The sequence below is a fragment of the Panthera uncia genome (assembly GCF_023721935.1).
Source record: "Panthera uncia isolate 11264 chromosome B2 unlocalized genomic scaffold, Puncia_PCG_1.0 HiC_scaffold_24, whole genome shotgun sequence".
In the NCBI taxonomy this organism is placed as follows: domain Eukaryota; kingdom Metazoa; phylum Chordata; class Mammalia; order Carnivora; family Felidae; genus Panthera; species Panthera uncia.
The window spans coordinates 93654403-93681794 of record NW_026057580.1 but is presented as its reverse complement, the minus strand read 5'-3'; the positions used below and the strand labels follow the sequence as shown (position 1 = coordinate 93681794).

Here is a 27392-nt window from a genome sequence, read left to right as displayed (position 1 = left end):
AAAAAAAAAAAAAAAAAAACGTTGAAAAAAAAATTAAAAAAAAAAAAAAGAATCAGACGCTTAAATGACTGAGCCGCCACCCAGTCACCCCATAAACTACTTACTTTACAACCATATGTGGGGTGCTTTGTTTAATTACCCTGAAGGGGATAAAATTAATGAAGTATGCACATACAACTTGACTCTTCTGTTATAAAGTATCTTCTGTTATGGAAGGAAACTAAATTCTATGTAAACAAGCTTATATTTTATTAAAAATACTATTTTGTCTTATATCTCATGGCATACCTGCTACTTCTTGAAATACCTAAATGAAGTCTTGAACTCTGAGGTTTATGAATGTATTAATTCAGGTCTTGTACTTTCACCTATTAATTCTCTACTAGATCACACTAATCCCACTAGCCCATTACTTGTGAAAACGTCTGACCTGTCAGAGGAAAGTAAGATAAATTCATCGGTGAAATTTGCTTCTGGAAATACTGTAGGTAAGTGAAAAATAGCATTACAGCTTCCATTTGAAGTTGATTGAGCCTCAATTTAGAGTCTGAATAATTCAAATGTGTAGCTATTTCATATTACCTTTACTGAGTAAAGTGGAGATTAGTCAACCCTCTGACACCTCCTACCCTCTATGTGGGTAAATGGTTGCTCATTGCCTCCTGCACCTGCTTCCAGGCAGGCTTTCTGTTTGCCATCCCTCTCGGTTGCCACGTTGAGTCCATGACTCCTCCCACCAGCTCCTTTCTCTCTCTCTCAGTAAATTGTGTATACGTTCATTTATGCAGCCTGTGTCAATGGAATACTGTGTGCCAGGCTCTGTTCTAGATACTGGAGATCCAGCAGTTAAAACAGAAAAAAAAAAATCTTTGCCCTAGTGGAGCTTACATTCGGTAGGGGGTGTAAAAGAAAAACTTACTTTAAAAAAAAAAGGAGCTCATATCTTAGGAGATAATTAACACAGTGGATAAGGATAAAGCTGGGAAAGGGAAGAGCAAGTGGCATTTTAAATAAGGTAGTCAAAGCAGACCTTACCAAAAGATGACATTTGGGTTAAAATTTGAAGGAGATGAGGGATTCAGCTTTGAATATCTGAAGGAAGGACGTTTAAGGCACAGGAAAGGGCCCATGTGAAGCCCTGGTTTAGAGTAGTCATCAGGGAACAGTGTAAGAATGGCTCTTACTGAATGAGATGAAAAGCCATTAGAAGGTTTTGAACGAAGAAGGATGTGGTTGGCCTTTATTTTTTAACAGGATCACTCTGGCTGCTGTATTGGTAACAGGCCTGAAGAAAGCAAGAGTCAAAACAGGGAAATAATAGAATAATATTTAGACTATATTAGAATAATACAGGCGAGAGAAGATGACAGGCTGGCCCGGAGTGGTAGCAGTGGGAGTGCTGAGAAATGGTCAGATGCTGACTCTATTTGGTGGGGAAAGTACGTGGGACTTGCTTACCTGTGTGATCGAGGATGGGGGTGAGAGGTCAAGGGCGATTCAGGGAATTTTGGCCTGATACACTAGGAACTGAGGAAGGCTGTGATAAGAGTAGGTTTTTTGGGGAAGATTGGAAGTTGACTTTTGGACATCTCCGGTTTGAGGTGCCTGTTAGAACATCCAAGTGGAAATCGGGTAGTTTTAATATCATTCCTGTAGAATTAAACAATTCAGTTATTTGATGAGAAAAAGGAACGGGGTACATTTTGAAGTGAAACTAAACCAAATAACCAGTCCCTTTAATTTATAATCCTTGAAAGTGTGGAGTAGTATTAGTGTTCCTTCAGATCGACCCTGGAGTTTCTGTTTTAAAATCTGTTACTGTATCACAACCATTAGGCTGCCTCTGGAGTTCTCTGCTCCTCATAAGAGTTTGAGGAATTGGCAGTGATACTTTCTGACGCAAAAAATGGTGAACCTCTGGCTAATTTCATAAGTTTTATTGTCGTCTATGCATATTTTTTATTCCTATTTACATTAACTTCTCTAGATTATAACTTGTTCCGTGTGCATAGTACTTTGTTGTGTAAATATGCCACGATTTATTTGATTTATATTTAATTGTTAACCTTTAACGACACTAGGATGAACTCTTAAGCTATTAGCCAGTCTTTAAATGTCTCTGATTTGAAGTAATAATTATCGTACTTGTTTAGAGTATCTAGAGTAAAAAGTGAATAAAAAATTATTATTAAATAGGGTATATTCCATTTATCAGCAGATGGGTACAGTAGTTCAGACTCTTTTACTTCGGACCCAGAACAGCTTGGAAACAATGTAACTCATCAAAGGTCAGTATTTCTGTCAATAAAAAAACGCATGAAATATGTTGTCACATTGTAATATTGAGAATTATTTTAGAACCAAGTATAAATTATTTTCCTCTATTCTTCAGTTCTCTGAACGCTGTTAGGTTGCCTCCTGGTTTATGTAGAAGGGAAATGATTTCGATTCTTTCCAACTCTAATAGGAAAACAAAAGGAGCCCTTATCTTACCCCGCGGTAGTCTCTGGAAGGTTCAGGAAGTGCTGTAGTAGCATTAGCAGTTTAAGGTAGTCCTTTGTGAAGGTAAACAGCTGAGAGTCTGAATAAGTACTAGAGGTACAGATTTTCTTTTAAAGCCTTGGTGGCAAGTGTCAGCAGTTCTGTTTTGAGATGCCATCTTTCTAGATGGCACACCCTCATGTTGGGCTACCGACCCTCCCTGAAGATCTGCGTGACATAGAACTTTTCAGACACAAATAGAAAAGGTGTGGGATAGGGTGAAGGTGGCCAGGGATTTGTCTGCAAGGGCTTAACTTAACCATCCACTAATGGACAGGACTGTGGACAGGACAGGAGCATCTTTTTCCTCTCTCCTGTTATACATGCTCAGTATCCTTTGGCCACGTGCCTGGAGGATGTATAGAGAGACAAGTAACACAGAATCTCAGAAGAGCTTCTTGAGTCAAAGCCTGCTTCTTCATATAATTCTTTTTGTATATCTTAGAGTTCTCAGTCATCTTGAGTTTTACTCTCCTTTTTATCCCTGTAAGTGAGGAGCAGGTTGTCAGAGTCCGTGAGACTCTTTTTCAGAATACAAAAGACTTCGGTGGCAAAAAAGTGAATCTCTAGGGGGCGTCGAAAATGAGGACAGCCCCCTATACGATGAGATGGCCTGTGGAGACACAGGAATGGTCACCTCAGATAGTTGAGCAAGATTCTGCTTCACTTTCCCAAACTTCAAACTTTAAATAAGTTGAAAGCTAACCATATCTGAAAGTGAAGTCTCTCTTTCTTGAAAATGATTTTTCAAACTAATAATTACCTTTAATGGAATGGGAAAACCATGACTAGGTTTGCAGTCTACCTTGAATTCATGTTAATAACTTTCTTTTCAGATTTTTTAAATGTATAATTATCCTTTTAATAAAAGGGTATTTGCCCCATTAAATAATTTTTTGTTTAACGTATATCAGAAAGTCTTCTCTTTATTCATTGGTATACTTGTCATACCTACTTGAGAAAATGTCACACCACTGAGATCCTTTGCTGCTTAGCCAAGTTGAATGCTTAAAAAGAAGAAAGCTCTAATACCAGTAGCATCACGAAGTGTAATGGGTGGATTTTGTAGGTCTCATTCTGGAACGTCGCCTGATAACACTGCACCACCACCTCCCCCTCCAAGGCCTCAGCCTTCTCATTCTAGATCATCATCTTTAGATATGAATCGGACCTTTGCAGTCACCACAGGTGGGTCAGAAGACCATAAAATCATTTGATTCTAAAGTTCATTGAAGAGTACAACGTTTTATTTTCTTTTCTCTTAATATGTCTCATTTTTTTATCTGAAGAAGAATTTTGAATTTAAAAGGTGTCAAGTGAGAGGAATTTTTTTTTCTTCATGTGATTGAGTTAAAATGACAAAAGATGGGAACCTGAGAGACGCCACCAGAGAGTTTAAGACAACCATGTGGAGAGAGATTAAGGAGGGAAAGCTGACAGAGGAGGGAGAAGACACATAACTTACTCCAAGGTTTTAATTTCTATATAACTGGTTGTATTGTTATTATGTTGATCAAAATAGAAAAGTCAGGACCAGGCGATGAAGATGTTCTGTTTTGGGCATTATGAGTTAGGAGTGATGAGGAAAAGGGGACATAACAACAGGCTATTGGACTTGTGGGTTAAGAAAGATTGTATTATTTGGGAATCATTTACATAGAAACGATAGAGTGAAAGAAAAAAGAAAATTTGGACGTCTGCGTATTTTATAGCTGAAGAGCATTCAGAAATAGGAGAAGAAAGCCGAGATGGTATAGTATTATGGAAACAAGCATGTCACGACTGTCTCGTGCAGAGAACAAGAGAAACGAGGTCTGAGAAAGGGCCATGAGGCTTGGTTATTAAGTCCTATGTACATAGTTTTACAGGATAGTAAATGCCTTCTAGTACTTATCAAACATTCTTACAAATCTTCATCATTTGATCACATTCACTCCACCTGTTTGTTGTACTAGCAAAGTGTGTATTTACTAAAAAGACAACTTGTGTGTTTACTCAGGACAACAACAGGCTGGGGTTGTTGCCCACCCTCCTGCAGTGCCTCCAAGGCCACAGCCCTCACAGGTAATCCTCAGTGCTTCCATTACTGGGTGGTCTTATCTGTTAGGTGTTCACTGCTACTCTAGAATTACTTTGAAGATCAGGAATTACCTAATTGTCATTCTTTTTTTTTTTTTTTAATGTTTATTTTTGAGAGAGAGAGAGAGACATAGAGAGTGTGAGCAAGGGAGGGGCAGAGAGAGAGGGAGACACAGAATCCGAAGCAGCCTCCGGGCTCCGAGCTGTCAGCACAGAGCCCCACACGGGGCTCAAACCCACAAACCGCAAGATCATGACCTGAGCCAGAGTCAGACGCTCAACTGACTGAGCTACCCAGGCGCTCCTCTAATTGTCATTCTTAATGAACATTTCATTCAGAGAAGCTAAGTCTTGTTTGGAAGTCAAGAATAATGATTGGAGTTATTTTTTGAAAGAAGCTTAAAAGTGGACCAAATGATAATGTCTTGATAAAGGAAGGTTTAGTGGAAAGAACAACAGGTTGGGCGACAGGAGATGTCCGTTTATGTCCTGGATCCAGCAGCACCTCAGTGCCCTCACTGCATCTCTCTGGCGATGTTATTCCAGCAGTAGAGGAAGTGTCAGATGACCTCTGTATCCCTGCCAGGCAGAAATTGTTTCCGTCTAATCTGTTCTAAGATTCTCGATTATAGCTGTTCGTTTTATGAGACTGGCTGGCTGACTACCTTTTACATGAATGAATTCGGTTGATTTTTCTGGGTTAGATCCTTATAATGAAGTTGGTTCTTTGAAGTTAAAAAGATGGTTTCTTAGTCTTTATGAGTAAGATACTGAAATTTGAAGATTTTAGTATGTATTTTACCTCAAGTACTAGCAAAAATATATATTGGGTTAAACCGGAAACCCAGGGAGTTGGTCACTTGATTCAAGAACCAGTCCAGCGGGGAAGACAGACCTATAAACAACAATTACAGGATAAGTGCTGCTCCAGGCGTATTTGTAAAATGCTTCGCCACAGCTTTACTAGCTAGTGAAGTCAAGGGTCACGTTGAAAAGGTGTAAGTAAAACGAAGGAAGTAAGGCTTTAAGCAAAGACTTGAGAGATGAAGTAGTGTTTCTTGGGGAAAGGGCCCTCCAATCAGAAGGAGTGACATTGCCTGGCATAATCAAGGGAAGATGAGTTAGTTCTGTGCAACCAGAGTGACGGGGAATGAAACTGTGGACACGGGGAAGGGGCAGAGCATCTCCAGATCAAGAGTTTTTCTTACAGGAGATGGAGAATTTTTAACGGATAAGCAGGGAAGAGACTGCAGATTTATTCCTGTGTTGTCCTGTACTTCCATCACAATAAAACTGCTCACACTGTATTTTAATTCCTTGTTTTCTTGCTCTTATCCTGCACTAGACTATCTGCTTCATTAGGTCATGGGCCTTATTTTTTTGTTTGCTGTTATTTCCATAGTGCTTGGCCAAAAGTTAGATCCTCAATAAATGTATTTTTGGGTTGAAGATTTTAGAGGATTGCTCTGGCAGAGGAGTGGAAGAAAATTGAAGGGAAGTAACGCCAAAGTATTGGGAGAATAGTTAGAGCGGTGGTTTTCACACTTTAACGTAACCTTTTTAGAAATATGATGGAACATTTTTTTAATAAAAGTAACTTTTTTAAAGCACAAACTGTTGTGCAGTGGCCCGATTAAAAAAAAAAAAAAAAAAAAAAGACACAAGTGGAGAATCTGGGAGTAGGGCCAGACCCTCCCTGTCCTCGGATGTACTTTCTTTGTAATAAGAATTTTGTAAAAGTATCTTTTTTTTAAATCTCCTTTAAAAACTTATTTATTTTGAGAGCGAGCGCAAGCAGGGGCCAGGGGGCGGGGAGGGGGGCGTGGGGAGAGAATCCCAAGCAGGCTCCGTGCTGTGAACGCAGAGCCCAGCCGGGTTTGATCTCATGAGTCGGACGCTTAACCACCTGAGCCACCCAGCTGCCCCTAAAAGTATCTTTTTTTATTGAAAGTTTGTCATCTTAACCTTTTGAGTGTCTCAGCATGTCACTTACAGTTTTTTAGAGGCTAGATGCTACTGTAGCTCACCTCCCTGAATTTACAGGTAACAAGGTTATTTGTACAATGTATTTTCAAAGAAGGTTGCTGCCAGTGATACACTAATGTGTGTTCCTCCTAAACCATCGTGCAGGCTCCTGGTCCCGTTGTGCATCGCCCAGTGGATGCCGATGGCCTAATAACTCACACTAGTACCTCACCTCAGCAGATACCAGAACAACCAAATTTTGCAGATTTCAGCCAGTTTGAAGTATTTGCTGCATCAAACGTAAATGAAGAACAAGAGGATGAAGCTGAGAAACATGCAGAGGTCTTACCGGTGAGTTTTCAAGGGCTTAGCTGATTTTCTGCTGGGAAACGCTTCCCACATTATATTCACAAGTAGGTCTGTAAACAGAGGAACCTCTAAAAAGTAGATACTAGAATGGACATGAGTGAATAAAATATCTTCTGCTGCTGCTCTAGAGGATTTCTGTTCCCTAGGTCTGTGCTTCTTAATTTTTTTAATTGGTCTTAGACACCTGCTGGTTGCAATATAATGCTTAATAAGAATGAGAATCTGCGTGGAAGTTAGTTGTCGTGTGAAAAGATACAAACACAACCATCTGGTCATGGCTGAAACACTGCTCAGGGGCTTGCTTCTTAATGCTGAGCGTCTGATGTGTGATTTGGTGAAGATTTCCGTGTAATAAGTGGCTGTGGTTACCATAGCTACACTCCATTTGTGTGACAGTAAGTCACTTCAGTTAGACAGCAGCGTTCCAGGAGATTCTGTCTAGTTCTAGTGGCAAGAACTTCTCTAGGGATTCCCCACCTCACCGAACATAAATGTGAAGTTGGAGAGACTTATTAAAGCTTCTTACAGATCCGGTCCATGGGAAATTTTCTACTAGCCGCTTCTTCAAGCCTGTAACTTTCTGCCTAGCCCTGGGGCCTCTAGGTGTGTGGGCTGTGCCTCCAGGAAGGCAGGGCGAGCCTGAGGGGAAGTCCAGGTGTGCCCAGGGCATTGGGTACTCGGCTCTCTGGGGTGGAGGCATCCCCTCCCCCAACCGCAAGAATTTTCCAGACTGTGCCGGGCTGCATTCTCAGCCCTCCCCCCTTCTCCCTCAGAGACCTGTCACCTTCCCTGCTCCCTGCCTTTCTGTAGCACAGGATAGTCATTGTACGGGGTTTTCTCAAATTCCTTATTATCAGACTGAACATTTTCTTAATATTTTACTCTCTGATTTGTTAACATATGTATTTATGCATAATTTTATACTGATTACATATAGTTAGGAATGATAATATATTCATCTCTAGGTTGAAAAAGCTTCTGATCCTGCAAGTTCTCTTCGAGTTGCCAAAACAGATAGTAAAATTGAAGAGAAGACAGCTGCTAGCGCTCCTGCCAATGTGGTAGGCGACAAGTCTTGTATAATATTGGTTATTTTGTACATATAAAATGTTATATGACGTCATTTTTACTTTGTAAGATTTTAAAACTGACAGAAATCTTAGAAATAAAGTTAACTGTAGAGCAACCTAACCCACCCACTGCCAGAACTATAATATACTGAGTCGGTCTCAGAACAAGGTCTGCCCGTTTAAAAATTCTAGGAGATAATAGTCTGTCATCCAGTATAGACCATAGGTTCTCAGACCTCATGTTACCACATTCTTCACATGCATAAAATAGAGCTTCCTTATTGGTCACATTCAGTTTGTTTTATTGCAGTCTTAAGTGTCATAGGGAAAAATGGTCAACCCTTGAAGAATGTTATGCTCTGGGCTCTTCTTCTTGACTGTTTTGGGGATTATTTTTTCCCCAGCACATTTCATGAAAATTTTGACACACACGGTAAAGTTGAGAGAATTTTACGTTATATACATCAAAAAACCCACACTTGACTGTACAGTTTCCTGTACTTGCATTGTCATGTATCTCTCTGTCCTTTATCTACATCAGTTTTTCGTATCTGTTTTTTGCATTTCAAAGTAAATTACAGATACTGGCATACTTTTCTGTTCAGAGAAAAGTCTTGGTAATTTTTTTTTTCTGTTCTCATCCAGATATTCCCAGTAGTTATTACAGCACATGCCTCTGAAAGTGCTTAAATTGTGCTTTCTGGACACCTTAGTTTGTACTGTATTTCTGTGATGTTTTTTAATAGTGTGTTTTTGTCAGCTCACGGCAACACATAGCACTGAACCAAAGATATGGCAGTTGATTCTCATTTTTATCTATGAACAGATCAAATCAGGTTATGGTAAATGCCAAAATACCATATTTGAATCTCAGTTTCCAACAAAATGTCCACTCGTATTCAAGAGTTACAAATTACTGGGGCTCCTGCGTGGCTCAGTCGGTTAAGCGTCCGACTTCGGGGCAGGTCATGATCTCACGGTTTGTGGGTTCGAGCCCCACAGCAGGCTCTGTGCTGACAGTTTGGAGCCTGGATCCTGCCTCAGATTCTGTGTCTCCCTCTCTCTCTGCCCTCCCCGCTCATGCTGTCACACGCATGTGCGCATTCTCTCTCTCTCTCCCCCCCCAAAATAAACATTTAAAAAGTTACAATTATTGTGCATTTTAGTTATGAGTTTTAAAGTATTGCCTAGCTTTCTACTTCTTTATAAATTGCTTTATTATTGATATATTTTAGTATTTTTGAGTAGGAAATCCTAGGATAATGGATACATATTTCTGGAGATTCCCTTTTATACTTATTAAACAGGTATATATATTGAGCATGTTTCTTGTTAACATTTAAACTGTGAATATTATAGTTTTGAGTCAGATTTGGGACTCAAGGAACTCCTGTTGCCCTTTTTAAAAGAGTATCTTGTTAGGTACATTCACAATTGTGATGTCAACAGCCTCTCCTATTGAAATGTAACTTAGCTGTGGTTACTGTATAAATTGTTTTAAAGTGGGACAGATGACTTTTAATTTGTGGAGAATAAGCAGTTTAAAGAAAGCAAATGATGTTGGTGAAGTGCTAATTAACCGTGAATGTCTTCAGGACATGCTCCTTGTTAACAGAATTCTTCTCTTCCAGAGCAAAGGCACAACACCCCTTGCGCCACCACCTAAACCTGTTCGCAGAAGATTAAAATCAGAAGATGAATTAAGGCCAGAAGTTGATGAACATACACAAAAGACCGGTGTCTTAGCTGCTGTTCTTGCATCACAGCCTTCTATTCCTAGGTAATCAGAGTAGTTCTGAAACAAATGTAATTACTAGTAACAAAAAGCCCAGCAATTAAATTATCAGACTAGCTCTTTAGTTGAGCAGTGGCTCTCAGCTTCTCCTCTTTAAGCATTTTCTCTTTTATGAGCAGGTGTAATATGCTTTCCGCTTTTCCTCTTTCTGTTATTAAGTTCAATTCCATTTTAAAACCCAAACGCAAACCCTTGAGCAGATTTTTAAAAAACTGATAGTGTAGAATAACACTAATGTTTTAACTACGGTTGTCTTAGATCGAGAATCAGCGGACTCAGGGGCTTGTGGGCCAAATTCATCCCATGGCCTGTTTTTGTAAGTCCCAGAACTAAGGCTTTCACATTTGTGTAAAAAAGAGAAGAGCCAGGAGAAAGGAAAACAAAACAAAACAAAACACGAATATGCTGCAGAAACCATATGACCCACAAATTTAAAATATTTACTGTGTGGTTGTTTACAGAAGAGGGTTGCTGATGAGTTCTACAGAAGAAGAACAATTAAAACAATAACTAATAATTAAGCTTTGATACTTTTGGCTGACCACTGAAACCAAGCAAGTGAGGTTGAGCTATGCCATTAAGGCAACTACTTTCTTCTACTTTCTGGATTTAGTGATAGGTCAAGGAAGAATGAGAGAATTTAAAGATAAGAAATGAAAGTCATGTTTTCTTGCCCTCTTTATCTTCTCAGGTCTGTTGGGAAAGATAAGAAAGCAATTCAGGCATCAATTAGACGCAATAAGGAAACCAACACAGTTTTGGCCAGATTGAACAGTGAATTGCAGCAACAATTAAAGGTATTCTGAATCTCTACTGGGGAACTTCCATGGACTCAAAACATCTTAGAGTTAACAGGAACTTAGAAGTGATCCAGCAATTCATAGGCTATATGGAACTTCCCAGGTAGCAAGAGAAACAAACGAGTTATCGAAAATGTTCTTTACGCCTTTGAACCTTTTCATATTAGAAGGAATTTTGCATATTCAATTCTGGTCTGATTGCCATACCCTACATATATATGGCTTCACTGTTTCTGTAATATTCCTGAACTTTCATAATGAAACCCAAGAGAGGAAATATCGTGACCTCCGGTACCTCCAAGATCATAGACATGGTTCTCTATGCTCTTACTGAATTCTAAGATGATTTGAGTATTGTTAGTTTATCCTTTTATCAAAGACAACTCAGAATCTATTAAAGGGACTCAAACAGGTCTAAAGAAGAAGGAGGATGCGGACAATTTAGATCATGTCACATGTGGAAGAGAAAAGACTAGCCTTCAGTAGAAATGCTGCTTATGGCCAGCGTGTACTCCTGTCATCTGTACTTGAGAGGAATGGGTTTGCTTTTCTTACTACTGTGATTTCTTTGAATCCCTCCAGATAAAAATTAGCCAGAATCATTTATGGTTTACCAACATTATTACATATTCATGTCTTGTAAACCAGTGGCTCTCAAATCTTAACATGTACATAGTTAATCAGGGGTCATGTTAAAATGCAAATTCTGGTTCATATTAGGTATGGCATGGGCATTGAGAATTCTGCATTTCTCATAAGCTTCCAGATGATGACTGTTGCTCTCAGTTCGAGTAGCAAGGTTGTAAACCACAAAGATGAGAAAAGAGTCTGTGGAAGTATAAATTGAATTATGAAATTTGTAAAATAAATGCAGAGTTAGTTCGTTCCCAAAACATTCTGTTTATATCCCTCATCTAGCATTTATCACACTATCTGGAATTACTGTCTATGGCACATTTGTCTCTCTGGCCTACTAAAATGAACTCACTGAGAGTAAAGCATATTTTCTGTTCAGGGTGACCGTAATACATTGTCCAAATCAAAATACTTTTCAGAGAAAAGAGAGAGGGATGTGTTAATGTGTAGGCCAGGACATCAGAAATAAACTGGGGCTCCCCTAGATAAACTCACAACCGTATTGTCTCCATCCCCAAAACGTAGCGCATGTTAGGCATTTGATAAATACCTGTGAATGAATGGTATTTTTGTACAACTCTTTGATCAAAGAAGAGATTTGTAGTCTATGGTTATGAATTTGGTCTGTTGTAAAGGAAGAATGTAAAACTGAGAACAAGCTTGCTTACCATACCTTGACAATAGAAATCTCATCAGCACATGTTTTTCTGAAGGACTAAGGAAGCCTATAGAAACATCTATATAGGGGCGCCTGGGTGGCTCAGTCGGTTAAGCGGCCGACTTCGGCTCAGGTCACGATCTCACGGTCCGTGAGTTCGAGCCCCACGTCGGGCTCTGTGCTGACAGCTCGGAGCCTGGAGCCTGCTTCCGATTCTGTGTCTCCCTCTCTCTTACCCTCCCCTGTTCATGCTCTGTCTCTCTGTGTCTCAAAAATAAATAAAACGTTAAAAAAAAAAAAAAAAGAAACATCTATATAGAAGCTATGTTAAAAATCACTTTTCTCACTATATCTGAGAACAGAAAAAGGAAGTATGATATGAAATAGGAAGAGGTAGCTCTGGTTAAAACACGATATTATCAAGGTGATCGAGAAAAAGAAAAAAACAAAGCAGGTGAGTTAGAATTTCCTGGCTGTCTGAAAAGACAGCTGAGAATCAACAGTGATTAGAAATTCTGATTGGAAAATAGATTTACTCTTTGTGAAACTGAAACTCAGATGAGGTTCAGGAGTTTTTATGACCAGATATCACCAGGAGAAAGAATCTGTTTAATTGATTCATCAGCTGTTACTGCAGGGGGTAGGTTTTATGCAAAATGCATGCACGAATAGCCATCGTTTGCAAATTTTGGCTTTTCTAATAATTAAAAAACATTTTATTACCCTGATTTATTTTGTAAGAAAAAGATTTCAGTTAAGATCGTATCTTAATTTTGTGTACATTTAAAGAAACTACTTTTCTCAAGTGAGGTATCCTTTTAAAATATGAATGACCATCCCTTCATTACAAGTTTAAATTGTTTTCTTGATGCTTAGTTGTTGTATATGTGCCTTCATTTTTGTGTACTTTGAAATGTAACTTAGCTTTGCATCTTTTCTCAGGATGTTCTTGAGGAGAGAATTTCTCTGGAAGTTCAACTGGAACAACTTCGACCGTTCTCTCACCTATAAGCCAATTGCCGTTAACTGTGAACATACCCATTTTTAAGCAGTTCTGGGTCCAAGCCAATTTGGAGACCCAGACAGTCAGCTCACTGCTTAATTCAACATTGAATTTTATGATTCTGTTTTGCCCTATATGTTCACCTGTATTTAAGTATCTTTTATTTTTTAATTTCAACAATAAAAGGGTCAGGATGACTTTTTCCGGAGGTTATATTGTTTTTGTTGGCACAGCCCACTCTTCTTTACTCCGTAGTATCAGGAACTCGGAACATTGGTCCAGTGCACTTACGTGGCCAGAACCTCACACTGATTTGATTTACAGAACGGCCTTCCCGTTTATATCTCAAGCACAGACTGAAATATTTGCAAAAGGGGAGACAAAATTAAATGAATTGTCAAGTTGTCTTTTAGGTTTACATAAAGCACCTATGGGCTTTTTTGTAAAAATCTTTAAAGTGAGTTTCCTACTGAATTTTTTTATTTGAAAGAACTATATTGCATGAGGCACTCTTTAACCCTAATCGGCAGTCTTCAGGAGTCACGTGGCACTTTCAGGTTCTTCCATGTCCACTTGGGGGTCAGAATTTATCATTTTCCTTGTGAAAATTTGAGCCATTTCACGAGTAACTGAAAATTTTCGTGTGTGAGGTTTTGACTCAGCAGTCATGTAAACTTACAAGATAGCTACGAAGCCAGGCCTTTCTTATTTGTCTCCTAGAAGGGAAGGGAAAGCGTTGAAACCAACAACATAAGTACCGTCCACTTGCAAACATCACCATTTTTTGCATGATTTATGCACTTGACTCTCAGTTAGAAGCTTATGCTTATCAGTCACTACAGGGATTATTTTCAGGTAATAATGTTTTAAAACTTCTGAGGGCATTAATTATCACAGAATAAATGGAAATTTCTTGAGATTTCCAGTTTTACCTTCAGCTATTCTGTCCTTCATTCTTTCGCCATAGAGGCAGGTTTTTTCCTATTAACGGAGCTTCTGAGGTGTGCCCTATTAAGAGTGATATACTGTCTTAGAATGTGTTTTACATTATATGATAAATACATTTTGATCACATTTGTAAATTTGCATTCACTGCTGACCAACAACAGATGTTCCCTTTAATGGTTTATTCTGTCTGTCGGATCAAGATGTTAAGCTGCATGGATATATCATGACAGAATCAAAGTGTGATTTTACACTAATAAAACAGCACAATATTTAACTTCTGTATATTTTTTAACAAGAATTTAAGTTTTCAAGAATTAGAAGGAATCTGTGTGTTTATTAAAGATGTTTAATATAGCCCAGTTCACAATCCTAGACTGTGCTAGTAGATTTTATTATCTTAAAGGAGAATATGAAACAGGAAAGTGACAACTGAAAGCTTCCAATATTAATATCTACTTTAAGTGAAAAATATTATTACTGCATACATCAGCAAAAGTTTCCAGGTAGCTAACAGGTTATGGCTTCAGTTTGTTAAATAATTGAATGAAGGCCTTTTAAAGACACAGAAAACTACTCAACACCTATTTTGCTGTTTCTCTTAAAACAGAATTGTCTTCCTTTATTTTTGTTTCTTAAATTTTTTTTTTCCCCACCAGCCTTCTAATTTAACAATGTCTAATTTAACTTTTTAAAACTTACTTGGTAGGTCTAAAATTTTAATTTTGAAGCCAAAGAAAGAAAGAAAGAAAGAAAATTTTGAAGTTTGCAACCAAAAAACACTTAAGAGTCACACAAAACTTTTTAGTGCTTTGTAGTGTTTTTTTTTTTTTTTTTTTAAGTTTATTTATTTTTGAGAGAGACAGAGCATGAACGGGGGAGGGTCAGAGAGAGAGGGAGACACAGAATCGGAAACAGGCTCCAGGCTCTGAGCTGTCAGCACAGCTGTGCTGACAGCTCAGAGCCCAATGCAGGGCTCAAACTCACAAACTGTGAGATCATGACCCGAGCCGAAGTCGGACGCTCAACCGACCGAGCCACCCAGGCGCCCCTGTAGTGATTTGTTTTTAATGCTCTCTGGAGGACTACATTCATATTAAGGATATAGACAAGTTTTTAAGTTATTTATATTATACACATTTCTAAATCAATTATATCATGAAAATTTATAAAGATATGATTGATAAGTCACCAACAAAATATTTCTCTAAACTGATCATCTAAAAAACGCTTTTTATTCCAATTTTGTTTTTCATTAGATCACAAAATAAAACTTTCAAGTTAATCAAAATAATATTGTCTATGAAAATAACTACCAAAAGAAGTGTTTCAAAATTTTGGACTCAAATTGTTACTGTACATTTCATATAGTTGAACATGGATGATAAAGCTTAAAAGTTAGGAGGGACTTTATGGATCATCCTAGTTCGTTCTCCTATCATCCGTGACAAATCGTCATTCTGCTTCCTGCTGGATCTTCTGGAATAGAAAATACATTGTGTTTGCCAGGGAGAATTAGCACCCAGAATGTTTTCTCACTTGTCCAGACTGCTTTTGATGGCACGTTGGAGTGCTGACAACCATAGGAATTTGTCATCCCCAGCCTCTGTAGCACAAATCCATTCACGTTTTGGACCTTGAACAATAAATGCATTCCTGATATCTGTAAAAATATTTGAGGTATACTAATTAATGTTGGCAGGTCACAATCAAAAGAAAATGTTTTAAAATTCAAGAATTGACCAAGTCATCTTTGAGAATTTTTTGAAAACTAAAAGGGGATTCCAACAAATACAAATCCAGTTTAGAATATAAGTTCCTAAAAATGCTGAATAATTTAGATATCTAAGATAACTTTTGTCTTTGTAATTGTTTAATTGTAATTAGCAGTTAGTTTTAAAGACTAAATGATCGATGATATAATGTTCCTTAATTTTTTGTCTCGGCCACTCTAGAAGAACTGGAATCAGTAGGGTCTGTGCTAAGAGCTGGTGCAGGTAGAGATGTGAGACCTAGGCCTGCACCACGCTGGTATGAAGGCCGGTGTCAGAATTAAGCCAGTTACGTAGCTTGAGTGCCAACCGCCTAGCAGGTTATAGAATGATGTCTTGACACAGGGAAGAGCTTACTAAGGGGAGGTGAAAGCAGACATCCTACCCTCCTTAACCATTCCTGGTGATTATAGACAGCTTAACTCAGGTTATCTGAGTTTGTCTTCTAGGTGGAAATATTTATTTTCACCTTTGGTGTTCATCTTTTTTCAGGCTCAGATTTAAAATGGGGCTAACACTAATGGGAAGCATCCCTTTTAATTGAGTTCCTTCTCTAAGATCTTGGTTCCAGCTTTATCCTTACGTCCTGCCTTGACATGCAGTGAAAAATATTGGCCAGGTTGTCTGGCCTAATAGAAATTGAGGAAAGAGAAAGATCCTTTTAAGCTTGGGAAATAGAGTGCAGGATAATAACTAAAAATAGGCACAGTAGTGTTTTTAAGTAGGATTTCTTTTTGTAACAGACGATAGTTCTATTGAGGTTATTAATGAATGACATGTTTGTTACTAAACATCCTTTGCAAATCTGTTAATTACAGAAGAACTTTCAACTTGAATATGAATTTAGGGAATAAAAGGTGCACAGATCTGTAATAATCACTTAGTCCTAGTGGAATGGGAATGTAGATAGAAATCTAAAATGGTAGCAAGTATAGGCAGTGTAGAGTCCTAGTAAAATGGAAAAGTGATGGATAATAATCTAAAATTGTAGCATTTACAAGAAGTAGTGAGTAGTGGTTATAAGGGCTCCAGCTCTCCTGTCAATTGCTTCAAAGAACTCAAGATGATGTTCGTTCATGCCTCCCTTTGTGATTTTTGAAATTGTTTTCCTAATATGTAGGGTGCACATCTGAAAATGCAAGCATTCCTTTCTTTTGCTATTTCTAATAGATGAAAGTTTACATTAATGAAACCTAAAAAACATTTGGATAATTATTAGCAAACTTGCAAATTAAAATCCCAGTCCTTTTCCCACTTTTATATTTTCATAGTTAATGAGCATTATATAATACAGTTTTCTGAAGGTATTTAACTCTTGGAAGAAAAAGAATACATACATTTGGAATCTGGGATATCCTCTACAAGTAACCTATGAAGAGCCACCGAGGCAATGAACTGGTAGGTTGATTTTGAAGTCCTTTCAAACGGAATATGAGATGTGCCCCGACTCGAAACGAGTAGTGCATCATTGAAGAGAAAAAGACTGAGATCACGGGTGTGTTCATAGGTCCTGTGTTAAAAGTGAAGGAGGGTTACGTACACATACATACATGCTTTGTTACACAATTCATCATCTTTGCATTGATAAGCCAGTTGTCAAGGCTTTGGCCCACTGCAGACCTTTGGAATGGCTGGTTGAAGTTCTGTGTAGTCCCTTCTGTCTCTCAGATGTGAATAGTCCCTCCTGTCTCTCAGACCAGGGCTGTGGGTGGGCCTCAAGGTGCCTTGATGGAATGGTCTGAACTTACTCATTGGCCAAGTGGTCAATCAGTGTGGGGCAAATGGACGTTGAACTTTTCCTCCTTTATGACATGAATCGTGTGAAAGCTGTGTTTTCAAACTTCGGTCAAGTTTGGTATTTTAATGTTTGAAGTATTTGGGTAATCGGGAAAGTAAGTTTTTGTTTGGTTTCATCTTTAAGGGTAACAACAGTTTGGGGTAGAGAAAAACACAAGAACCAGTCTGGCACAAGGTGTCTTAAGCACAAAGCAGGGACAAATGCATTTAACTCCTAGGTAGGAAATTCGAATTTCTCTAATTTTGATTGGAGGGAAATCAACAGATGCTACACTTCATCGGTATGAAAGGTTAAGCAGCTCTTCATTTTCACTGAGATTGCTGCGATGGTTTATCAACAGGCAATACGTGACGTCCACCCCTGTCTCTGACCCCCTTTGCTGTTGTGTTGCTGGAGCCGGGTCTCTGTGTCTGGTAGGTGCCAGTGTGCTCTAGTAGGACTTCTCAGCAGAGAATCAAGCAACGGGTTGGGGAAGAGCCAGGGGAGCCGCGCCTCCCCCCAAACACAGTGTCCCCGGCGTCCCCCTCCCCACACACCAGGAGTGGCTAAGTGAAGCTGGCTCAGGGTTTTACGGAAGGATAATCAAAAACCTTTCTTCTCTCAGAACCATCAAGCAATCCTCAGTTACTCCAAGAAAGGGAGTCACTTTACAGGCTTGATGTTCACAGGAAGTCTCTTCGTTTTTTATCTCAACCATCTTTGTTTAATTTTTAAATTGTCTATGAACATCCACATCAAGTTTTACATAAATGCTAAGGCGACATCACTCCATACCCTTGGTTTTTTTAAGTGTACTTTTTTGGTCACTTTTTCTTCTTGCTTGGCTCCCTCCTCCCTACATTCAGTTCATCTAAGTCACCAAGCTAGTACCTGGCTTTCTTCATTTTCTTCCCCGCTCAGGTAATCACACGCATATGCGCGAATATACACATCTATTTATAGATAGGTTGCCATTATTTTACAAAAATGGAAATATTAGTCACACTTTTTTCCTGCTTTTGTCCACAATGGAAATCACTTCAAGTTAACTGGTATGGCTTTAATTTATCCTTTTTAATGGCCAACTAATACTTTATGGTGTGGGTAGCCCTTTTGATGCACATTGGTTTTGTTTACAGGCCTGGGTCTTTTTCCTCCCTTCCCTTTCTCTCTCCTTCCTTTCACTAGTTCTTTGTTGTCACTGTGAGCAATGTTCTAATAAACTGATCTTTACATGTAGACAAATCCCTTACATGCTGTTATTTCTATCAGATACGTTTTAGGGGGTTGGATTGATTGGTCACAGGGTTTATGTATTTTTATCGAAAACTTCCAGATTGCTGTCCCTAAAAGCTGCTATAATTACCATTTAGAATCCATTTTATACAATGGTTCTGGCTTGTACATAGTACAAACTTTTTTTTTTAACATTTTTATTTATTTTTGAGAGAGGGTGGGGGAGGGGCAGATGGGGGGGTGGGGGACAGAGGATCCAAAGCAGACTCTGCGCTGACAGCAGCAAGCTCCATACGGAGCTCAAACCCGTGAACCGTGAGATACGACTTGAGCCGAAGTTGGACGTTCAACTAACTGAGCCACCCAGGCACACCTCGTGGTACAAATTTTAATGTCCATCGAAATTACCTGGAGAATTTTGTTAAAATGCAAATTTTAGTGCCGTAGAGCTACAGTAGCCTGCGAATTTCTACATTTCTAAAATCTAATAGGTTTTCAGCTCATCTAATAGATGATGCTGATGTGCAGACCACATTTTGAACAGTGAAGCATTTAGATGATTTATTGGTTACAACCACGTCAAGCTAGGCAAAGGACTGGTTCCGGGAGTTAGACATTTTTTAAGGAGTACTATGCTTCAGATTCAGTTTTTTGGAGAGTTTTAGGAAATCCAGGCTGTGTTAGATGTGTGGATAAATAGAAGAGCTGTGGTCACCCAACCGTAAGCCAGCTTTTTCTTTTTCACACATTCCCTTCCCATTTCTATGTGATTATGATTTAGGCTGGAAGGAGTTGGGGTGCTTGCAAGAAACAATATTCTAGGTCAAGTTGATAGGGTATTCTGACAATAGGGGTGAGGGAGAGAGGAAGCAGGAAAGGCAGGAGATAACATTTATACAGATAAAGTCTGTATGTAATGGTCTACATGTGGTGAATGACCACTTTAAATAGGTAAAGAACACCCATATTCTTGCCCTTTTTTGGCATTCATTTTACCATATTACTGATAATTATTTTTCTGTTTTATCTCAATTATCAGAGAACGTGCATACAAGTTTGATTTAAAGAAGTGGCTTTGAAAGGAGTGTCTGCTTTGGTAAATGATCACTTTTTACCTTTGGAAGGGGTAATATTGAAAGTGGAGGTAAATGAAAGAATTCCAGTTTTGTGACCCACTTGGCAGGGAAGGGAAGGAGCGGGCACATTAACTCGTAGTTGAAGCCACTTGTAATCAGAGGACATGAACAGGGAAACAGGCTTGAAAACGCACAAAGAGGCTTCTGTTATTTCAATCTGATTTATGAGAATGCTGTTTAAAATACAGTAAAACCTTGGATTGTGAGTGACGTTCTGCGAGTGTTCCACAAGATGAGCAAACATTTCTAATAAGTTTTAACTTGGTAAATAATGTCTACGTGACGCCGAATGTCACACAATCACAACTGAGCCCAGGGTTCTTGAAATTCGCTTTGATATAAGTGCTTTGGATTACAAGCATGTTTCTGGAATGAATTATACTCGCAAACCAAACTTTACTCTCTCTATATACCTGAGTTCTATCTAGAAAGAAGGTTTTCAAAGCCATTTACTAAATTAAGCCCCTCAAGATCAACAGTTTTCATCCACAGACAAGAAACACCAGAACTTTTTTTTTTAAACGTAACAATTCCTCTACATATATAAAAGTAATTTCATCTTTCATATTGACATAATAGCGGCTAAAGTGGAAACTATGGATCCCAGTAGGGTTTCAGAAAGCCACTTCTGCTCATACTGAAAAGAAACAACACTAAGGGGTAGGGTTTTTCCTCTAAACTTGGATAGAATTTCTTTTCTTACTCAGAAGTAGGTCAAATGACTCAGCAAAAATGTAACAGCTCTGTTCTAGTTTAAATTCCTAACATCATCCTAGAAGTGTTTTGTTGTTTATTGTATTAGACGGCCAAAACTACCAACTACCCAACTACTATAAATACATAAAACCTTCAAAGGAATTTTCAGAATACAACCTCGGGCACGAACAGACAACTGAGCCATCGGTTCTGTGAGCTGACCTGAGCCAAAACTGTCGCTCCCATACATCCACACTCTGACTTGAGGGTTGTGTGGCTTTTTGAGTTTCCAGAATAAGAATCAGTTCAGAGTCCCGTATCCCTGGGAAGTCCCCAAAACGCAGTGGCCCTGGTAAATGACTGTAGGCCTTTTGGGGTAAGACTAAAAGGAAAGTTTACAATCTATATTGGCAGTGTAATAGGGTTTTTCCAAGTCCCAAGAGGACTTGGTCTGAGAAGTGGATGGCTCCATTTAGTGATTCAAGGCCATGCCACTATTCACCAGTCCTAGAAGGCTCCACCTTTGGGCACCTTTGCATCAAGGTAGGAAAGAGGGAAGGAAAAAAAAAAAAAAAAAAAGTCTATTTAAAAACCAGCAAGCTTAAAGTCACATAAATGAAAATTGGCGTTTCTGGAAAAAACTATATTATAAAAGTTCCAAATTCCATAATGTATTATAAAAGCTTAACATATCCCAAAACTCTGTGGGCGATAGCCACAGAGGTACAAATAATAACCCCAAATTTCCTAACTCAAAAATGACTCTATGATTTCATCTCTACCCCCTGAGGAAATTTTTTCACTTACGGTGCAAATATTTACTTATTTTTTCTGTGTCGCAGCTCTTGTTTATTTGTTGTTTCATACCTGCTGCTCAGATGGTGAGTTTATTATGAGGAAGGTTAATTCATCTTTCCACCTGCTGGTCTAACCAGTAGGAGCACTGAGACCTGGTTTTGAGTTTCAGACCAGCACTTATTCTGCAGCCTCAAACAAGTTAAATCCAGATTCCCACCCATAACATGGTTCCAGTCCTACTTGCTTCACCAAGTGATTGTAATGAGTATATCAAATGAGAAAATTTAAAGTATATGATAAATTATAGGGGTGCCTGCCTGGCTCAGTCAGAGGAGTGTGCGACTCTTGATCTTGGGGTCATTAGTTCAAGCCCTGTGTTGAGTGTAGAGACAGATTGATGGTGGGTAGATGATAGATAGATAGGTAGATAGATAGCATTAATAAAATATAGTACATTATAAAAGCTTATACTCATGTGAGTCAGTATAAATATTAGCAGTTTCCTCTGATTAGAAATCCCTGATGAAAGTCATAGGAATGGGATTTCTTGGGTTTCATGTGACTTTCCAGAATGATAGTAAAGTTTCAGGCTAAATATTCTGTAATATCTTCTGGAATATGAAACTATCTTGTATTTAATTTCAGCTGTTGATGTAAAATTATATGTACATTTGTTGCTTGGCAAATCACTGAGATAGTGCCTATTTAAATATACATGTACCTCATAATTAGAGTATAAAATAATTTGGTATCCTCTCATTATCCTCAAAATGTACTCTCTGTTGTCCAAATACTGAAGACAAGCCTAAATTCTAAACATTGAGACATCTGGTTTCTGGTTGGACATGTCAAAAAGCTTGGAAGTCCTAACTTCACCCTCACAACAAAAAAGAAGCTAAAAACCTCAGAATCAGCAACTCTTCTTGGATCCATCAAAGAATTGAGGCCATAAGGTAAACCAGCCACCCAAAAGCTGGGGAGACACTGATAAGGGAATCACTGCTTACTGGAAACAGAAACTCCCTGAGGGAGCAGCATCAGGAAAGAATATTTAAAAGATAATTGACTAACTGCTAGAGACAGTGTGAACTAGTTTAAGAGATTAGGAACTCCTGGAAGCCTAGCCTTAGGGGAACATTCTGTCCCCACTTGCATGAATTTGAAAGTTGCAGGAATTGTACTTCCAGGAGCCCCACCAGGTTCTCACTGTAAAATCGGGAGAAAAATCTTTTCATTCTTCCAGATGGGGAAGGGAAAAGTAACTTTTTTGAAACATGCCCAAAGAGTTCTCTTCTCCTTAACAAAGGACTGCCTTCAAGGGAAACTATTTTTATCAGAATCGAACCAACATGGGGGAGGGAAACTTGTACCTCCAGCTCCTTTCTCAGTTTCCTGTGTCAGTAGAGGGGCACCAAAACAAAACAAAACAGAAAACAAGACTGGGAAGCACTTCTGAAGGTCCTAGCCTAGGGGCACGGCTCACTAAAAAAAAAAAACGAAGACCTCATCAGAAGACTATAGAACTCTTCCCCTCCCCTCCCCTCCCCGCCCCTTCCCTCCCCTCTCCTCCCCTTCCTTCCATTTGACTACCACATCCATAGGACTCATAACGACAGGGATTATAGCTAAAAAGAACTAGAAGGTTCAGACCTTATTTAAGAGATCTCTAAGGAAACTCAGTGACAAAAGGGGAGACAAAAACAAGAACACCAGAATTAACTGTAGCTTCTGACACCACAGCTACAACAAACAGTAAGCACAGGCTAACCTCTAGCCAGATAAACATAACACCTCACACCAAAGACCTATTTACCTCATTTCCTTTCACCCAATATATCTAGCTTTCAACAAAAAATTACAAATCTTGCTAAGAGGAGAGAAAATAGTTTGATAAAGCAAGTTTTAGAACCAGACTCACATGGCAGGGATGATGTTGGAATTATTAGACAGAAATTTTAAATATTTATGATAAAGTAAGGACTCTAATGAAAAAAAAGTGGACAACATGCAACAAAAGAACAGATGAGTAATATGAACAAAAAAATGGAAACCCCCCAAAATAAAATTGCAGAAATTGAAAACACTGAAATGGAAATGAATAATGCCTTTGATGGGCTCATTAGCAGATGGAACATAGCTGAGGAAAGAATCAATGAGCCTGAAGGTACATCAATAGAAACTTACCAAACTTAGAAGCAAAGAGAAAAAAGACTGAAAAAGGAATAGACTCTCCAAGAAATGTGGGACAATTACAAAAGATGTACATATATCTAATGGGAAAAGACGATGGAGAATAAAGAGAAAGGAACAGAAGAAGTATGTGAAGTGATGATGGCTGTGAATTTTACAAAATTATTGACAGACACCAAGCCACAGATCCAGGAAGCTTATAGAATACCACGCAGGGTAAATACCAAAAAAATCTACACAGGCATATTACATTCAAACTCCAGAAAATCAAAGACAAGGAGAAAATCTTGAAAGAACCCAGAGAACAAAAACAAAACAAAAAAACCACCTTACCAAAGAGGAACAACAATGACATTGGATGTCCCTTCAGAAACCATGCAAGCAAGAAGAGAGTACAGTGGAATAAGCATTTAAAGAAAAAAAAAAAGAAAAGAAAAAAAAACCAGCAACCCAGAATTCTGTAGCCAGCGAAATTATCCTTCAAAAGTGAAAGTTTACCAGACAAACAAAAATTGAGGAAATTTATTTCCAGTAGACCTTCCTAGCAAGAAACGTTAAAAGAAGGTCTTTAGAGAAAAGGTAAATTATGTAGGTCAGAAACTCAGACTTACATAAAGAGAGAGTGTTACCTTCATGAGTACATGAAGGTAAAATAAATTCTAATAATAAAAAACTGGAATAATCCCGAGCATGTCTCCCACTACACCAATATGTTCAAAATTGCTGGTTTGCTAGCTAGTTTCCTTCCATCACTACAGCTCACTTCTAACGTTACCAAACAAAATCAACAAAACGAAACAAAAACACTGTGACCATGACAAAAGTGACGCAATTGTGTAATTTGATTTTCATTTAGAATCATTCCAGGTAGGAATAGAGCCGAGAGGATTGGGTTTCTTCCAACCACCACCTCCCCACCCCCCACACACACTGACCTATGCCTTTGGGAAACATTCACTGAAATATTCATTGAAATGACAGGCAAATCCATTTTTCCTTCTTTTGTTGAAATCGGACAAATTAAGGGAGTTGATGTCTCTCCAGTTTGGTTGCTGTCTGTTGATTTCTCATCTTTGCCATTAATACTAAGAACATAGTTGTGCAAATAATTTTCCAAAGCAGGGATCAGTAAATTATGACCCCACTTGTTTTATAAATAAAGTTTTATTGTCACACAGCCACACTGGTTCATTTATGTGCTGTATTGTCTATGAAGACTGTACGATTTATGTATTGGATCATTATGTTGCTGCTTCTGTGCTGCAACGGTGAAGTTAGTAGTTGCCACGGGATATTTACTATCTGACCCTTTACTGAAAAAGTTTGCCCATCCTTGTTCTTTTTTTCCCTCAAGTCTTTATTTATTTATTTTGAGAGAAAGAGGGAGAGTGGGGGGGAGGGGCAGAGAGAGAGGCAGAGAAAGAGAAGCCCAAGCAGGCTCTGCACTGCTAGCCTGGAACCCACTGCAGGACTCAAACCCATGAATCGCGAGATCGTGACCTGAGCCGAAATCAAGAGTCGGGAGCTTCACGGACTGAGCCACCCAGAGGCCCCCCATCCTTGTTCTAAAGGAGGAAAGGGGGTGCTAGCTTATGGAAATTAGCACCCTCCCATCTTCTGTTCTTACACTACTGTGAGGTGCAGAACAGATACAGTGGGCCCTCAATACAATGGTGGTTCCTTGGTGAGACCTTTTTAATACTAACCTCAATAACTATCTGAGGATAATTAACTGGCCTTCTCTTTCTTATAGTTGAGCAAATCACTGGTGTGATACCCACCACTTGGATCTCCTTTCAGCGGGGAAGTGACCCACCTTCAGAATTCCTGCTTCTATGCAGTTTGTGGTTCTGGCAGAGACCATGTATTTTCTCCCATTCTATCCAGTAGCTGCCTGGAATGTGAGTGAGTAAAGCACCTTACATCATCTCGGAGGAATGTGTGTGTAAGTTTTCAGTACAGCACAAAGATTTGTTGTAAACTTATGTCAGACATCGTACTCAATCCCAGATACAAGATGAGCAAGTCACAGTCACAGCCTTAGGATAGTTCAATGCTTACCTTAAAGAGAAACTTACTGCCTCATCATAGCAGTGAAGCTGGGCTACATCTTGGACCCTAATCAGATATCTGTTTTCCTCTGATAGAGTCTGTGAAATAAAAAACAAAATTAGACACATTCATAAATTTGTAGAAAATAGAAGTCCCACTACTGCAGAACCATTTGATATCCTGCACACTGTTGAGTAGAACTCAGTTTAATTATGAAAAAGTGAGTGTTTTTACTATTAACAAAACAGGCTTTCGTTAGAAAGACCACAGAATTGACCATGAAAACTATATTTTGAGGGTGTTATCTAATTTTCAATTTTTAATTTTTTAAATTCATTTGTTTTTTCAAGTCTTAAGTAATCTCTGCACCCAACATGGGGCTTGAACTCACGACCCCGGGATCAAGAGTCATATGTTCTTCGGACTGAGCCACCCAGGTGCCCCTGTTGTCTAATTTTTAAAGCTACTGAAATTACTGTTTTATTTATAAATTCTTTAAGTGCTTTCCTAGTGTTAAAAGAAGAAGGAGGAGGAAGAGGAGGGTTGGAAGCAGGAAAGAAGGGATCTATCAAGAAAGGGTAATGAATGGATTGTTACAAATTAAGAAATTAGGCCCTTGTACTGATCTAGCTGTGGAGATGATCACTTGTTATGCACAGCGATCCAGAGATAAAGTTCAGACTCTGTGAGTGCCAAGATTTGGGACTTTTTGTAATCCAGTCAACTTCACTCTCCCTAGCAAAATGTCCAGATCTAAATTCTAACAAAACAGCTCCATCTTGTTTCCCTACTTTGGCCTAAGTAAATAAATAAATAAATAACATTTCCAATCAATTGATACTTTAATTCAACATAATTCATATGGTGAACTCCTACTAGAAGACAAGTAAATCATAGCTCATACCTGATGGAGCTCCCAGTCTTATGAATTAAGGGTTACAAAAAAGTGTGAGAGAGATGTTCAAGGTGCTGCGGAAAACCCAGGAAGGGGGAACTCACAGCTGGAGATGTTGGGGAAACTTCACAAGGAAGATGATGATTGAACTTGATTTTTTTTTAAGTTTATTTTTGAGAGACAGACAGAGCGAGCGGGGGAGGAGCAAAGAGAGGAGAGAGAGAATCCCAAGCAGGCTCTGCACTGTCAGCACGGAGCCCGATGAGGGGCTTGAACTCACAAACCACAAGATCGTGACCTGAGCCAAAACCAAGAGTCTGATGATTAACTGACTGAGCCACCCAGGTGCCCCTGAACCGGATTTTTTTTTTTTTAACGTTTATTTATTTTCGAGAGAGAGACAGAGTGTGAGTGGGGGAGGAGCAGAGAGACAGGGAGACACAGAATCCGAAGCAGGCTTCAGGCTCTGAGCTGTTAGCATAGCCCGACGCAGGGCTTGAACTCACAAACCGCGAGATCACGACCTGAGCGGAAGTCGGACACTTACCGACTGAGTCACCCAGGCGCCCCTGAACTGGACTTTTAAAGGATAAAGAGTTTATCCAGTGGAGTGGGAAAGGAAGGCAATTTCAGAGAAGGCAAAGCATGAACAAAGCACAAATGTGTGAGGAAAGATTAACATTATTGAAGAACTATGAGTAGATTTCTTTGATCATAAAGTGGTAGGCAAGGCAGTAAGAGAGAAGGTAGAGTGGGACCAGATGATATTCTATATAGGCAGCAGCTAACAGATGACTCCTGAGATTTTTTTAGATATCCTCAGTGTGCAGAATCCTGCACCAGGCTCTATGTGCAGGGAGATATGACATCAGAAAAGACATGGCCCCTTTCCCCAAAGGAGGTCATGTTACAGAAGTACCAATCAGAGAGCTAAGACTGAAGACAAACTATGGGATGGGGTCAAGTTCACTCGTGCCTC

At 39.0% G+C, this 27392-nt stretch overlaps 2 protein-coding genes across 8 annotated transcripts in view; one reads left to right on the top strand and one right to left on the bottom strand.

Moving 5' to 3' along the window:
• The window catches only part of REPS1 (RALBP1 associated Eps domain containing 1), an 86016-nt gene extending 72903 nt beyond the window's left edge, over positions 1–13113 (top strand). For 4 of the 7 annotated variants that reach the window (XM_049654449.1, XM_049654447.1, XM_049654450.1 and 1 more), the window contains 9 exons: positions 387–488; positions 2216–2288; positions 3611–3729; positions 4541–4605; positions 6751–6936; positions 7920–8015; positions 9656–9804; positions 10511–10616; positions 12856–13113. In XM_049654449.1, the coding sequence (XP_049510406.1) occupies positions 387–488; positions 2216–2288; positions 3611–3729; positions 4541–4605; positions 6751–6936; positions 7920–8015; positions 9656–9804; positions 10511–10616; positions 12856–12924 (965 nt within the window). In that variant the 3' untranslated portion in view covers positions 12925–13113. The remainder of the gene's footprint in view (positions 1–386; positions 489–2215; positions 2289–3610; positions 3730–4540; positions 4606–6750; positions 6937–7919; positions 8016–9655; positions 9805–10510; positions 10617–12855) is intronic. The other 3 variants (XM_049654448.1, XM_049654451.1, XM_049654452.1) reach the window with 2 other exon arrangements.
• A 1704-nt stretch (positions 13114–14817) lies between these two features.
• Positions 14818–27392, bottom strand: part of ECT2L (epithelial cell transforming 2 like) — an 81433-nt gene continuing 68858 nt past the window's right edge. The window contains exons 21-23 of the mRNA XM_049654457.1: positions 25528–25616; positions 16971–17143; positions 14818–15524 (exon numbers count right to left, since the gene is read on the bottom strand). Coding sequence (XP_049510414.1) covers positions 15397–15524; positions 16971–17143; positions 25528–25616 — 390 coding nt within the window. The 3' untranslated portion in view covers positions 14818–15396. The remainder of the gene's footprint in view (positions 15525–16970; positions 17144–25527; positions 25617–27392) is intronic.